The sequence below is a fragment of the Acomys russatus genome, chromosome 4, assembly GCF_903995435.1.
Source record: "Acomys russatus chromosome 4, mAcoRus1.1, whole genome shotgun sequence".
In the NCBI taxonomy this organism is placed as follows: domain Eukaryota; kingdom Metazoa; phylum Chordata; class Mammalia; order Rodentia; family Muridae; genus Acomys; species Acomys russatus.
In genome coordinates this window covers 3736989-3751531 of record NC_067140.1, presented here as the reverse complement: position 1 = coordinate 3751531, position 14543 = coordinate 3736989, and the positions used below count along the sequence as shown (strand labels likewise).

Sequence of the window (14543 nt, the reverse complement as noted above, 5' to 3'; positions counted from 1 at the left end):
TAGACAAGCCTGGCCTCAAACTCACAGAGATCCGCCTGCCTGATTCCCAAATTCTGGGATTATGGGTGTGCACCACCACCACCCAGCTTCATTTCTTAATTTTTTTTTGTTTTTTGTTTTTTTTTCGAGACAGGGTTTCTCTGTGTAGCCTTGACTGCCCTGGACTCACTTTGTAAACCAGGCTGGCCTCGAACTCACAGAGATCCACCTGCCTCTGTCTCCCAAGTCCTGGGATTAAAGGCGTGTGCTGCCACTGTCCGGCCATTTCTTAACTTTTAAATTACATTTTAGTTTATTTTGTGTGTTAATATGTGTGTATGATGTTTGTGTGTAGGTATCACAGTGCATGGATGGAGATCAGAAGACAATTTGTGGGAGTCAGTTTTCTCCTCCCATCATGTGGGCCCCAGGGATTGTACTAGGATATTGCTTAACTGCAAGGCCCTTTGCTGCTAATTAAGTCTCTGCTAGTCAGTCAGCCTATTGGGGTCCAGAAACCATTTTTATCCAGCTTCGCTAGGCCAGAATGTCAATTTTTGTTTTTGTTTTTGTTTTTACTCTGTGTTTATGAGTATTTTGTCTGCATGTATGTGTGTGTAATATGCATGTGCCTGGCACCCTCAGAGGTTGGGGCAGACCTAAGAACTAGTTAAGCACAGTTGAAAACCTTCATGCCCGTGCTGGGAGCCAAACCTCAGTCTTCCACCAGAACGGCAAGTGCTCTTAGCCGCCGAACACATCTCTCCAGCCCCTGCGTGGTTCTTCATCTTGCTCTTCACGCTGGGGCAGTGACCACCCACTCTGAACAGGCAGGGAATAGCTTTGAGCCTAGCCAACAGATTTCCAAGATTCCAGGCCAGGCCGTTCAGTCACAGACTGGGATGCATTCTGGAGATTTCTGTGTCGAGCCAAAACAAAATGTGACTCCTCTCAGCAAGCCCCACGAGACCTGTGCCACTCAGTTAAACTGGGCAGGCCTTTGGCCTTGCTCAGTTGTTGAATCTACTGGAATGCCTCGAGCGGAATCTTTCTGTGTGCGTCATGTTCCAGGGCTCGCCTCCGGCTTTCCTCAGCTTCCGGTGTGAGCTTGACCAGGCTGCAGAACCAGGGACGTGGCTGGGGGAGAATGTGGACGCTGGCCGGGCCTATCCTTGTAGATTCCAAAATCTTGGCACCGGCCATGGTCATGCCCTCTGTTCTGGAAGCCATAGTCTGTAAGCAGTCCCACCCTATCTGCTCGAGTGAGTCAGGCAGAAAGGGGGGTGGGGTGGGAGTGGGGTGGCGCAGCTTCTTTGGAACTGGGCTATTTATGGCCCAGCTCTGGGGCCTCCAGGTCTCCACCCTCAATCGAGGAGAGGTCACTTGGTCTGTGAAATCCAAGCCTTGCTTCTGGCTCCAGTTAGCTGGAGCTCCTCAGTTATGGTGCAATCTTGTGGGAACAGAGAGAGATGACCTGATTCTGGGACAGCCGGCGGAGCTGCTGCTCCAACAGTCTCTTTGGCTCCGGAGTTGACAAAGGTTCATTCGCTGAGTATGTAGCACATGAGGAGCCTGCTGGATTCTGAGGACATAACACTGAGTCACGTGACGTTCTTGTCGATACTGGGTTCCCACTGAGTGGGGACACTGACCCCAGGGGACCAGAGTTTGTTCCCAGCGTACACCCACCTGTAACTTCAGCTCTAGGGCACCCGACGCCTCTGGCCTCCAGAGGGGAGGGTTAAGACAGGTGCAAGGAGGCAGCCGTTTTTGTTGTTGTTGTTGTTGCTTTTTTGTTTTTGTTTTTTGTTTTGTTTTGTTTTGTTTTCTGGCTTGTCTCCTATTTTCCTGCTTTGTATTTTGTGACATAAAAAAATGATTGGTGGGCTCAGTGGTTGGGAGCACTGACTGTTCTTCCAGAGGACCCGGGTTCAATTCCCAGTACCCACATGGCAGCTCACAACTGTCTGTAACTCTAAAATCTGACACCCGTAGACATATAATGCACATAAAAAAAAAAAAAAGATTGGTTTAGCCAGGAGTCGTGGTGCACAGCTTTAATCCCAGCACTCGGGAGGCAAAGGGAGGCGGATCGCTGTGAGTTCAAGGCCGGCCTGGTCTACAAAGCGACTCCAGGACAGCCAGGACTGTTACACAGAGAAACCCTGTCTCGAAAAAGCGAAGGAAAAAAAAAAAAAAAGATTGATTTGAGCATGGGAGTCCTCCTGAGGCTGTGAGGGGGAGGCAAAGAGTAAGGCCCAAACTCTAGTGTCACTCATATGCCCCATCTCAGCCATCTTCCTTGACGTTTTCTTTTTCATTTGGGACAGAGCCTTATTCTGTAGTTTAGGCTAGTCTAGAACTCGTGGTAATCCAAGTACCTTAAACTCTCCCAAGTGCTAAGGATATAGGCGTGCGCCACAATGCTTCCTCAAGACGTCGCTATCTGTCTCTCTCTCATAGGGGAAATTGACTTCAGACTCCCTGAGTAGTCAAGGGCAACTCTGAGTCTCTCATGCATGGCCATGCTCAGGCTTTTGTCCCTCTTTCTTTTGCGATAAGTCTCAAGAATCCTGGTTTGAATTTGCTTTAGAGCTGAGTATAATCGCTTTTGTTGTTGTTGTTTTTCGAGACAGGGTTTCTCTGTGTAGCCTTGGCTGTCCTGGGCTCACTTTGTAGACCAGGCTGGTCTCAAACTCACATCAATCCACTTGCCTCTGCCTCCCTGGTGCTGGGATTAAAGGCATGTGCCACCATGCCTGAAAACTCTGTTTTATTTTTATTTATTTATTTAGACAAAGTTTCGTGTAGCCCATATTGGCTCTGAATTCTTCTTCTTTTTTTTTTTTCCACTGCATCTTTGATTAGGTTTTTATTCAAATAGGCTTGTCTCTATTTGCTTTATGGAATGAAACAAATGTTAATAGTTAATGTAGCAGGCTTTTTCTCTTCCTTGGTAGCTTTCTTCTCAGCTGCTGGTTTTGAATTCTTTATGTAACCAAAGGATGATCTTTAGTTTACTAAGTGCTGGCATAACTGGTATGTGAGACTATACCTGGCTTTTAATTTTTGTTTGTTTGTTTTTTAAAGTTTTTTTTTTTTTTTTAAAGACAAGGTTTCTCTGTGCAGCTCTGGCTGTCCTGGAACTTGCTCTGAAGACCAAGCTGGCCTCGAGCTCATAGAAATCCGCCTGCCTCTGTCTCTGGAGTGCTGTAATTAAAGGTGTATACTACCACTGCCCAGCTTAAATTTAAATTTAATTTTAAAATTAAAAAATTTAAAGCTGGGCGTGGTGGCGCATACCTTTAATAATCCTAGCACTCGGGAGGCAGAGGCAGGCGGATTGCTGTGAGTTTGAGGCCAGTCTGTTCTACAAAGTGAGTTCAGGACAGCTGGGGCTACACAGAGAAACCCTGTCTGGAAAAAACAAACAAACAAACAAATTCTGTTTAGGGGCTGGGGAGATGGTTCAGTGTTTCAGCTCACTTGTTGTTCTTGCAGAGGGTGTGGGGATGATTCCCAGCACCTACAACCATCTATAATTAGGTCCAGTGTCCTCTTCTGGCCTGAAAGTATGCACACAGGCAGAGTACTGTATACATAATAATAAATAAATAAGCCTTAAAAAAAGAAAATAGAGCCGGGTGTGGTGGCGCACGCCTTTAATCCCAGCACTCGGGAGGCAGAGGCAGGCGGATCACTGTGAGTTCGAGGCCAGCCTGGTCAACAAAGTGAGTCCAGGATGGCCAAGGCTACACAGGGAAACCCTGTCTCGAAAAACCAAAAAAAAAAAAAAAGAAAATAGTTTAAAAAATAAAATAAAAATTTAAAAAAGCTAAAAAGAAAATTTAAAAAGGCCAATAATGTAATAGAAGTTTCTCTTTTTCCCTCTCCCTCCCTTCCTCTTTTTCTTTTCTTTCTTTTTCTTTCTGGTCAGGATCAGGGTCAGGAGTTGGTGTTGGTATTAGGGTTCCATTTTCCTCTTTTTCAATCTTTCTGTTTTTTCTTTTACTTTATTTCTAGAAGAGTATTACTCTGTAGCTTAGGCTTGTCTGGAAGTTACTCTATAGCACCCCATTTTTGGCAATCCTCCTGCCCCAGAAGAGGCCATTAGATCTCATTATAGATGGTTGTGAGCCACCATGTGGTTGCTGGGAATTGAACTCAGGACCTCTGGAAGAGCAGTCAGTACTCTTAACCTCTGAGCCACTTCTCCAGCCCTCTTCCTTCCTTCTTTTTTGTGGTATCAAGGATTGAACTCAGGCATTTGGACATGTAAGGTAAGTATTTTGCTGGAGTCTCACCTCCCTCTGGGTAGGCTCTTCCCTCCTTTCTCGTTCTCTTTCTCTTCCTCTCCTCCTTCCCTCCATCCCTCCCGCCCCTCCTTTCTCCCTCTCTCCCTCTTCTCTCTTCTTTGGTGTTGGAAATGGAACCCAGTGCCTGTGTGTGCTAGGCAAGCTATCTTCCCTGCCTGGTTTTATGTTTTAATTAAAAAAAAAAATTTTTTTTTAGAGATGGGCTTATGTGGTCCAGGCTAGCTTCAAACTCCTGATTTCCTTTTTTCTACCTCTCAAATGCATGGCTTGTAGTCATGTGCTATATCTGCCTTATTTTATTTTTTCATTTGAGGGAGGATCTGGCTAAATCACCAGGCTGGCCTCAAACTTGTGATGCTTCTGCCTCAGCCTCCTACATACCTAGGGTCACAAGCAGATGGTATCACCATACCTGGAGGATGTTTTGCTTTAAAAAATTATTTTTAGCCAGGTGGTGGTGGTGCACGCCTTTAATCCCAGCACTCAGGAGGCAGGTGCAGGTGGATCGCTGTGAGTGCGAGTCCAGGACAGCCAGGGCTACACAGAGAAGCCCTGTCTCAAAAAACAAAAAAAAAAAAAAAAAAAAAAAAATTACTTTAAAAAATTTTAAATATTCCTTTGTGTGTGTTATGTGTGTGTGTGTGTGTGTGCGTGTGCACGTGCACGCATGTTGTGCTTGATGGCCCAAATGTTTTGTTTAGGTAAGGGTTCTAAGTCTGCTGATGTTAGCAATTCAGAGATTATTGAACCTGTTTATGTATACTTGGAGTGCACTGCACTACTTTTTTTTTTTTTTTTTTTTTTTGAGACAGGGCTTCTCTGTGTAGCCCTGGCTGTCCTGGACTCACTTTGTAGACCAGGCTGGCCTCCGCATATTTTGCCTGCATAGCAGTCAGTGTACCACGTGCATGAATGGCCCACTGAGGTCAGAAGAGGGCACTGGATTCCTTGGAACTGGAGTTAAAGTTAGCAGTAAACTGTCGACATAGGTAGAGGGAATAAAACCTGGGTCCTGTGCAAGAGCAGCAAGTACTCTTGACAGCTAAGCCATCTCTCCGGCCTCCTGCTATCTCTATTTTAATGGATTTCCTTAGCACATGGCTCACATAGCCTATCAGCCTGGCAGTGGAAGGGGAGCAGGAGGGAACGGAAAGGACGCCCCTTTTCCTCAGTGGATGCTATCGACGTCCGTTATTCTTCTCTCATGCTATTTGCCAGAATTAGTCACATGGGTATTTATAAATGCAAAGGATCCTGGGTAATGAGGTCCCTATGAGGCTATTAGTATATTGGAGGATAATGGACACTATCAGAGAACGATCTTGTTCCGCTCCTTCTGGCAGAGACGCAAGGGCCAGGACACCGACGAGCTGTCACATGTCCCGACTTCCATCTTGATACCTCGAGCTCGTCTCACGAATGCTGTGGTTCTCCCCCCCTCCCCTTCTCTTTTCCCGCCTCCACGCTGTGGTTCTCTCTCCCCCCTCCCCTCTCCTTTCTCTTCTCCCGCCTCCACATCTCCATTGTCTTTCCTTCTTCCCTCCCCCTTTCTCATCTCACTATGTAGCCGAGGCTAGCCTTGGGGATCCTCCTGCTTCTACCGGCTACTGGGATTATAGGCATGTGCCGCCATTGCCTGGTTTTTGTTTTCTTTTGTTTTGAACGGCCATCTGAATGCCCCAAACTTTCTGATTTTTTTTTTTTTTTTTTGCATAGAACTTATTCACTTGGCCACACGTGCTGCAAAAGAGGCTGGAAAGTGTAGTCTTTGTTCTAGGAGGCAACCATGCGTCCACAAAGCAGGTTAAACGAGTGGCTGGATGTTAGCATGTGTCCAGTATATTCCACCCCTCTGCCATGGCAGAGGCTAGCTTAGAAAACTATAATAGTATTACATATAATTCAAGTTTTTTTTTTTTTTGAGATAGGGTTTCTCTGTGTAGCCTTGGCTGTCCTGGATTCCCTTTGTAGACCAGGCTGGCCTTAAACTCACAGAGATCCGCCTGCCTCTGCCTCCCAGGGTGCTGGGATTACATGCATGCGCCACCATGCCTGGCATAATTCAAGCTCTTAGTTAACTAGTGACAATTACAATATGTGCTCCATGTAGTCCATGCCACAGTGGTAACAGGTGACCTCTCTCCTGACCAGTTAAGTACATGAAGGAGGTCTCACCGTATTTCAAGAATTCTGCTGGCGGGACTTCGGTTGGCTTCGACTCACCTCCTGCCTCACCTCTTCAGCGGCAGCCTGCTTCCCCTGGCCCCCAACCCCGGAACCTCAGTGAGGCCAAACACATATCCTTGAAGATGGCCTATGTCTCAAGGAGGTGCACCCCCACTGACCCGGCACCCAGGTGAGGCTGGAAGGGGGCGGGGTGGCTCAGGTAATACAAACAAAAGATATATGTGTGTTGTATGTAAGTGGTGAACATGGTACCAGCGTCCATGCTGGCATGTAGCAGGTGCTTACCAGCTAGGTCAAATGGATGCAAGAGTGAATTTATGGGGGTGATGGTTGTTTTCTTCTTCTTCTTCTTCTTCTTCTTCTTCTTCTTCTTCTTCTTCTTCTTCTTCTTCTCCTTCTTTTTCTTCTTCCTCTTACTCCTCCTCCTCCTTTTCCTTTTCCTCCTCCTCCTCTTCCCCTTCTTCCTCTTTCTTTTTTTTTCAAGACAAGGTTTCACTGTGTAGCCTTGGCTGTCCTGGAACTTGCTCTGGAGACCAGGCTAGCTTTGAACTCACTTGGAACTCACAAGAGATCCACTTGCCTCTGTTTCCCAAGTACTGGGATTAAAGGCACGTGTCACCTTTAATTTGGTTTTATTTCTTCTTCCTCTGGGAAATTAACAGCTGAGGAGGAACTTGGTCTAGGGAGAAGCCCTTGACTTTTTTTTTTTTTTTTTTTTTAAGAAAGGGCCTCAAGAAGATGAAACTATTCTCAATTTTGTTGTGTAGTCTAGGAGACCCTTGAACTTTTGAAGATCGTCCTGTTTTTACTTGACAAGCGATGCTACAACAGGCAAACACCACCACATCTGGTGTTTTGAATTTTAACCTTTTGCTGGGGAAGTAGACTAAGTTTGTAGGGAGGGGGTGGATTTGGTAGAGCCTGCCTTTGGAGGTGATCACCAGGAAATGTTTACCTTCCATTTCCAGAGACTTCTTTCTGTGTTTTAATGGTTATAACTGGGTTGTGTGGCAGGCATAGCTGCAAGGGAGGCCATGAATTCTAGTACTTTTTTGTTAGTTCTGCAGTAGAGGACAGCAGGGGTGAAGGTGGATGGCCTAGGTACTGGGAGCCAGCCCCCTGCTTCTGCCCCACTCCATGTAGTACAGGAATCCAAAGGGGACTGAATCCTTAAGGTAACACAAAACATTTTGGAAACCCTTTCTAGCACCACTGTTGCTATCTCTTGGAATTCTCCCTTCAAACTGGGATGGCTTTTTGTCTCTTTTCTCTCTACTCAGTTTCTTTTCCAACCTTTTTTTTTTTTTTTCCTTTTCTTTTTGAGGCAGGATCTCATAGTCCCCATAGTTCATTAAAGTTTGTTTACTTATTTACTTACTTATTGTGTGTGTTTGTGTGTCTGTGTGTGTGCATGTGTGGTGATCAGAGAACAACTTTTAGGAGTTGGTTCTTTTCTACCTTGTAGGTCTCTGGAATCAGGCTGTTGGGCTTGGCTGCAGGAGCCTTTACCCCCTGAGCCATCTTCACTACCCTAGTGATGGTTTTGAACTTGTGATCTTTCTGTCTCAGCCTCCCCAGTGCCGACATTGCAGATGTGAGCCACCACAGCTGGCTTTTTATTTTTTTATTTTTATTTTTGGTAGCGTCTCTTTAGTCTGCTCTTGCCTGCCTCAGAGGCCCGAGAGTGCTTTGATTACAGTCATTGACCGCTTGATTCGATTCTTAATATATTTCCCCAATCAGTAGGTGAATTACTTAGGTTCTAGGCAACAGAAAGGATTGGAAAGCTAGCTCAGCAGGGACCTTTCATAGATACCAGAAGAAAAGTTTATTGGGCCCCTATACCATAATTGTGGCTCCTAGCACATGTTTGAGTGGGTGTATAGAAACTTGTGTGTATATGTGTGTGCTGCAGCCTCTCGTCCCTAGATCCTGCCAGGTTCTAACACCATGGCTGGGATTCTAGCAGCAAACTCAGTCCTTACCTCTCATGGACGCCCTGTGTGGTTTCTTCCGGGTTGGCAGTGGGTGTGTTTCTTTGGCCAGATGTCATATAGGGCTGGAGAGCTGACCGACAACATGTCCTGTCTTCTATCCCGTTGTGTCTTCAGGTATCTAGAGATCTGTGCAGCAGATGGTCAGGACACCCTCTTCTTGAGGGCCAAGGATGAAGCCAGTGCAAGGTCATGGGCCGGTGCTGTCCAAGCCCAGATCAACGTTTTCATACCTTGGGTCAAGGACGAGCTGCAGGCACTGCTGTCAGCCGCAGGTACAGCCGGAAGCCAGGACGTCAAGCAGATCGGCTGGCTGACAGAACAGGTGCTTGCCGGGCCACACTTCTGGTACCCGTTGTGACCCCATGCCTCGCTGGCCCTTGGAGCTCTTTCCCGGCCACCCTTCCTCATTACTGTCTTGCTTGCAGTTGCCCAGTGGGGGTACGGCCCCAACCCTGGCCCTGCTGACGGAGAAGGAGCTGCTCCTCTTCTGCTCTCTCCCCCAGACTCGAGAGGCCCTGAGCAGGCCAGCCCGCGCCGCCCCGCTCATTGCCACCAGGTACCGACGAGCAGGGGACCTGTGTTTCACTCAGTGTGGTGTTCAGATGTGGGAGGGTGGCATTCCAGAGGGGCCCCGGAAGCCCCAAACCCCAGCCCTATTCCGCCTCCAGCTATTCCCCAGTTGATCTGAAGCGAGTTCTGCCCCTTCCAGGCCACCGCTTCCTCATTTATAAGCTGAGGCTCAGAATAGAAAAATGCCAAGTGCTGACTGTCACTCAGTTACTGACACTTACTTCTTGTACAGAGGACACAGTCACTGCCCTTGGGGAGAATCTGAGTGGAGAGACAGGCCCAGAGTAGCCATTACATTGAAGGGTACAGGAGGCACGTAGCTGTCTGGTGTGGCCAGGGAAGATGTAAGGAGGGGTGACATTTGAAATGGACTTTGATGAATGAGGAGTGTGGCTTTTTAAAAAAGATCTTTTTATTATTTATTAAGTATACAGTGTTTTGCCTGAACATAAGCCTGCATATTAGAAGAGGGGACCAGATCTCATTATAGACAGTTGTGAGCCATCATGTGGTTGCTGGGAATTGAACTCAGGACCTTTGGAAGAGCAGGTAGTGCTCTTAACCTCTGAGCCATCTCTCCAGCCTTAGGAGTGTGGCCTTTTTTTTTTTTTTGGTTTTTTTGAGACAGGGTTTCTCTGTGTAGCCTTGGCTGTCCTAGACTCACTTTGTAGGCCAGGCCTGCCTCTGCTTCCTGAGAGCTGGGATTGAAGGCGTGCGCCATCACGCCCAGCTCTGGAGTGTGGCTTTTGAGGAAGGGTGGTAGAGGTAGGTGTGGTCAGAGGGACAGAGGCATGATGGGCATGTTCATATACATATATAGGTGTATGTGTGTATACATGTATATATACACATATACATATACACACATATATGGTAAACACAAACATGTTTGTATGTATACATATTTCTGTACGTATATATGTATATATATATTAATTTTAGTGAGACAGAGTCTTACTATGTATCCTGGTTGACCTGGAACTTGCAACATGGACCTTATTGGCCTTGACCTTGCAGAGATCCACATGCCTCTGTCTCTAAGTGCTGAGATTAAAGGCGTGTGCTATCACTTTCACCCTGTTCTTTTTTGAGGTAGGGTCTCACATTGAACTCAGAGCCTTCCATTTTGGCTAGACCAACAGGTTGGTGTCCCCATCTAGGCCTTCCATAGCACTGGGGCTGCAGGTGTCTGCTGCCACGCCTGCTTTTTACATGGAGGCTAGGGACCCAGACTCAGGGTCCCAGGTCTTCAGAGTGCAGCAGCAAGCACTCCCCACTGAGCCACCTCCCTGGTCCTGGCAGGGTCTGGGGAGTCAGGAGACTGGTGCTCTGGCATTGCCCCAGAGAACTCTCACTGTGGCGGGGAGGGCAGGAGCTGGGAGTCGCCACAGCTTTGGGAGACATGAGGCTGAGGGAAGCAGGTGGGTGGAGGAAGCAGATGGAGAACAGTGGCATTTGCAGTGGGAAGTGCTTGGGAGGGAGCTCACGGGCTCAGTGCTTGCCAGACGGGAGAGGGCAGGAGACCTCCTGGATGAATAGGAGGTCTGTTGGTGGGGACTGTGGGTCTGGAGTTCGGGTGCATATGGAGGAGGTTCAAGGAGAGGCCCATGTCCAGAGTATATGTGGGCAACATAGGGACTGTGGCTCAGAAGCTTGGGGACTGGAGGGACTGAGGCTCAGGGCTGGAGCGTGAAGCTTCAGTTTGAACACTCCAAAGGAAACTGAGAGTGGGTGGAGTGGGGAACAGAGGAAGCTAAGGACCAGAAGTTAGAGTTCTTCTGGCCAGGGGATGGGTAATGAGCATCCAAGGCCACACAGCAAGTGAGAGTCAAGCTGCAGAGACTGGGGCCCTTGGTACCATAACGCCTCTCCCTGGATTGGGCTCTGGTTTATGGACTAGGTTTTGGATTGCCTGCTTAATCAGGTGGCTTGTTAATTAAGACAACAAGTATTTATTAAACATCTACTATGTGCCCGTACTTTAAATTGCTGGCAATATAGTGTTGTATAAAATAGACAAAACTTCTGCCTTTGGGATGTTCTAGTGAAAAGGCCAGCCAAAAGCCTACCAAAACTAATAAGGAAAATATATAATTATGGCTGGGCGGTGGTGATGCACGCCTGTGATCCCAGCACTTGGGAGGCAGAGGCAGGCGGATCGCTGTGAAGTTTGAGGCCAGCCTGGTCCACAGAGCAGGTTCCAGGACAGCCAGGGCTACACAGAGAAACCCTGTCTCAAAAAACAAAACAAAACAAAACAAAGCATCTATCTCTCTCCCTCTCTCTCTATCTCTCCCCCCTTACCTACCAACCTACCTACCTGCCTCTCTATCTATGCAAATGCATATAATTTCAGCTGGGTATGGGGACACCTGTTTGTAATCCAGTACTCAGGAGGCAGAAGCTAGAGAACCAAGCCTGGCCTACATAGTGAATTCAAGGCCAGTGAAGGTGACAGACATCGTGAGACCCCATCCAAATAACAAAAGCATTTAAAATGTATAATTTCTGCAGTCCTGGTGAAAAGTAAGGCTAGTGAGTGACAAAGGAACTCTTTTCGACAGATCATCTCAGAGGAGGGAATATCTGATCAAAGGTGGACAGGAAATGAGGGTGTGAGCATGCGAGGGATAGGGAGAAGTATTCAGGCAGAGGGACCAGTGTGTGTGAGGGCACCACTAAAGCGGACATGAGAGTAAGAGCAAGCTGGCGGGAGATATACACACTGCAATTCCTGTCCCCTCTAAGACACTGAGGGGAGGGCTGGAGAGATGGCTCAGTGGTCAAGAGCACTGCCTGCTCTTCCAAAGGACTCAGGTTCAATTCCCAGCAACCACATGGCAGCTCACAAGTGTCTGTAACTCCAAGATCTGACACTCTCACACCAATGGACATAAATTAAAATTAAATAAAATATTAAAAAAAAGATACCAGGGCTGGAGAGATGCTCAGAGGTTAAGAGCACTGCCTGCTCTTCCAGAGGTCCTGAGTTCAATTCCCAGCAACCACATGGTTCCCAACCATCTGTAATGAGATCTGGTGCCTTCTTCTGGCCTGCAGGCATTACATGCAGACAGAACACTGTATACATAATAAATGAATAAATCTTTAAAAATAAATAAAAATTAAGAGCTTTTTAAAAAAAAAAAAAAAAAAAAAAAAAAAGATACCAAGAGGAGCCGGGCAGTGGTGGCGCACACTTTTAATCCCAGCACTCGGGAGGCAGAGGCAGGTGGATCTCTGAGTGTTTGAGGCCAGCCTGGTCTATAAAGTGAGTCCAGGTCAGCCAAGGCTATACAGAGAAACCCTGTCTCGAAAAACCAAAAAAAAAAAAAAAAAAAAAAAAGACACTGAAGGATGCAGGTCATTGTCCTGGCCCCACCCACCTCAAGGCCTCCTACTTTGCCCTCTGCTCTGCACACAGGTTGGTGCACTCGGGCCCCTCCAAGGGTTCAGTGCCCTATGATGCAGAACTGTCCTTTGCCCTGCGCACGGGCACACGCCACGGTGTGGACACTCACCTGTTCAGTGTGGAGTCACCGCAAGAACTGGCAGCCTGGACCCGACAGCTGGTGGACGGCTGTCACCGGGCCGCTGAAGGGGTACAAGAAGTGTCTACAGGTGTGTCAGGTGGAGCCTCTTGTGTCCAGAGGCATCAAGTTTCTTTCTTTATGGTACTTCTGGAGGGACAACAAATGGAGGTTGGGCTTTTTCGGAGTTCCCTGTTTGAGGTATGCAGGTGCTCTGGGAGGAAGGGAGACATTTCTCCCCCTTGGAGCCTTACGTTTCCCTGTGATTTTGCTGGTAAGAATTCATAGTGGCGCACACCTTTAATCCCAGCACTTGGGGAGGCAGAGACAGTGTCCGGTGGATCTCTGTGGGTTTGGGGCCAGCCTGCTCTATAGAGCAAGTTCTCAGCGAGCCAGGGCTACACAATGAGACTGTGTCTTGGGGGTGAGGCTGTAGGTAAGATAGGGCACCAGTTATATTTGAATTTCAGGTAAACAGTGAGTAGTTTTTTTTTTTTTAAATGAAATTTAAATTTAACCTTGCAATCTTGTGCCTTTATGGTATAAGCGTTGTGTCCACCACAGACTTTAACTCCCGTTAATTTTATTGTGTTGGGAAGTGACCCCAAGACCTTATACATGACAGCTGAGTACTCTTCCACTGAGCAACACTTCCCTAATACATGTGGTTTGGCTAAAAATGGGCCAAGATGCAGCTGTGGGTTCTCCGAAGGCCCAACTTTCTGTATTCTAGGATGGGGTGACTGGGCTGGTGGTTGTTCAGGTGTCGTGACAGAGTGAGCCTCTCGCCCCTAGCCGCGTTCCAGCCAATGTTCTGGAGCTGCCTGAGGAGTTGAGTGGGGCTTGTGATCTCTGAGTTCACTGCTCTCCCGCAGCCTGCACGTGGAACGGCCGTCCCTGCAGCCTGTCTGTGCACATCGACAAGGGCTTCACACTGTGGGCAGCTGAGCCGGGAGCAGCCCGAGCCGTGCTGCTCCGACAGCCCTTCGAGAAGCTTCAGATGTCATCAGATGATGGCACGAGTCTCCTTTTCCTGGACTTTGGGGGTGCTGAAGGAGAGATCGTAAGTGGAGGGCCACCTCTGCATCCTGGGGGTGGGGATGCTCTCCTGGAGGCCAGGCCGGGCAGAGAGCCCCTGACCCTTGTCCCTGTACACTCTGCAGCAGCTGGACCTGCATTCGTGTCCCAAAGCCCTGGTCTTTATCATCCACTCCTTCCTCTCCGCCAAAGTCACCCGCTTGGGGCTCTTGGCCTAGAAGCTTCCGGATGCACTAGCCTGGAAGAGGATTGTTCACCTTGCGGCCTGACCTGTGTCCTTCTGCTGACTGCCTGCTCACCTTTGGGCTGAGGGAAGGGGAGAGGAGCAGCCTGAGGAAGGCTGGCTTGGTCTTGGGGAGCAGAAGCTCAGACCTGGGACAGCCAGCAGTCTGGCTTGTGATGGGGCGGCCTTCCCCCTGCTCACCTCCACCAGTGCCTTTCGAAGAAGAGATATTTTGTGTACACAGAAGCCATTCCAAGCCTGGGACCTGCCCCTGTGGGGTTCCTGACCCTAGACAACAGCAGCGCTACCAGGCCTCCTGGTAGCCTGAGATCTCTGCAGCTGGAGACTTCTGGGTCAGTGGCAAGAGGAAGAAGAAGGGTCTACCCGTTTGCTTTCCCTTGGGCCCCATGGGGCATCTGGGTTCTCTCCTCCTTCTCTCTCTTGGATAATAAACAGCCTGTGAACACACTGCAGCCTGGACCCATGTCTGTGGTTTGCGTCTTGACATTGGGACTCTGCAATGGTTCTGAAGTCGCAGAGGAGCTAGACCAAGATGTAAGACCCCCTCTCCTGGAGGACTGGGTCTCCAAGTGAATACAGGCCTTAGCTATGTTCTGTGGTAAATGACTTCACGATCTAGCAGCTTAAAGTAACAAGTACTCATCATGTCCTCTATTCTGTGGGTCAGAAATGTGAGTGGCTG

At 48.2% G+C, this 14543-nt stretch overlaps 1 protein-coding gene across 1 annotated transcript; it reads left to right on the top strand.

The window, feature by feature from the left end:
* The first annotated feature begins 1084 nt into the window (after window positions 1–1084).
* On the top strand, window positions 1085–14334 carry Snta1 (syntrophin alpha 1). The gene is made up of 7 exons (XM_051143554.1): window positions 1085–1241; window positions 6447–6651; window positions 8594–8801; window positions 8905–9035; window positions 12474–12670; window positions 13455–13642; window positions 13743–14334. Exons 1-7 carry the CDS (start codon window positions 1127–1129, stop codon window positions 13833–13835), a joined length of 1137 nt encoding a protein of 378 aa, XP_050999511.1. The 5' UTR covers window positions 1085–1126; the 3' UTR covers window positions 13836–14334.
* Window positions 14335–14543: the final 209 nt, after the last annotated feature.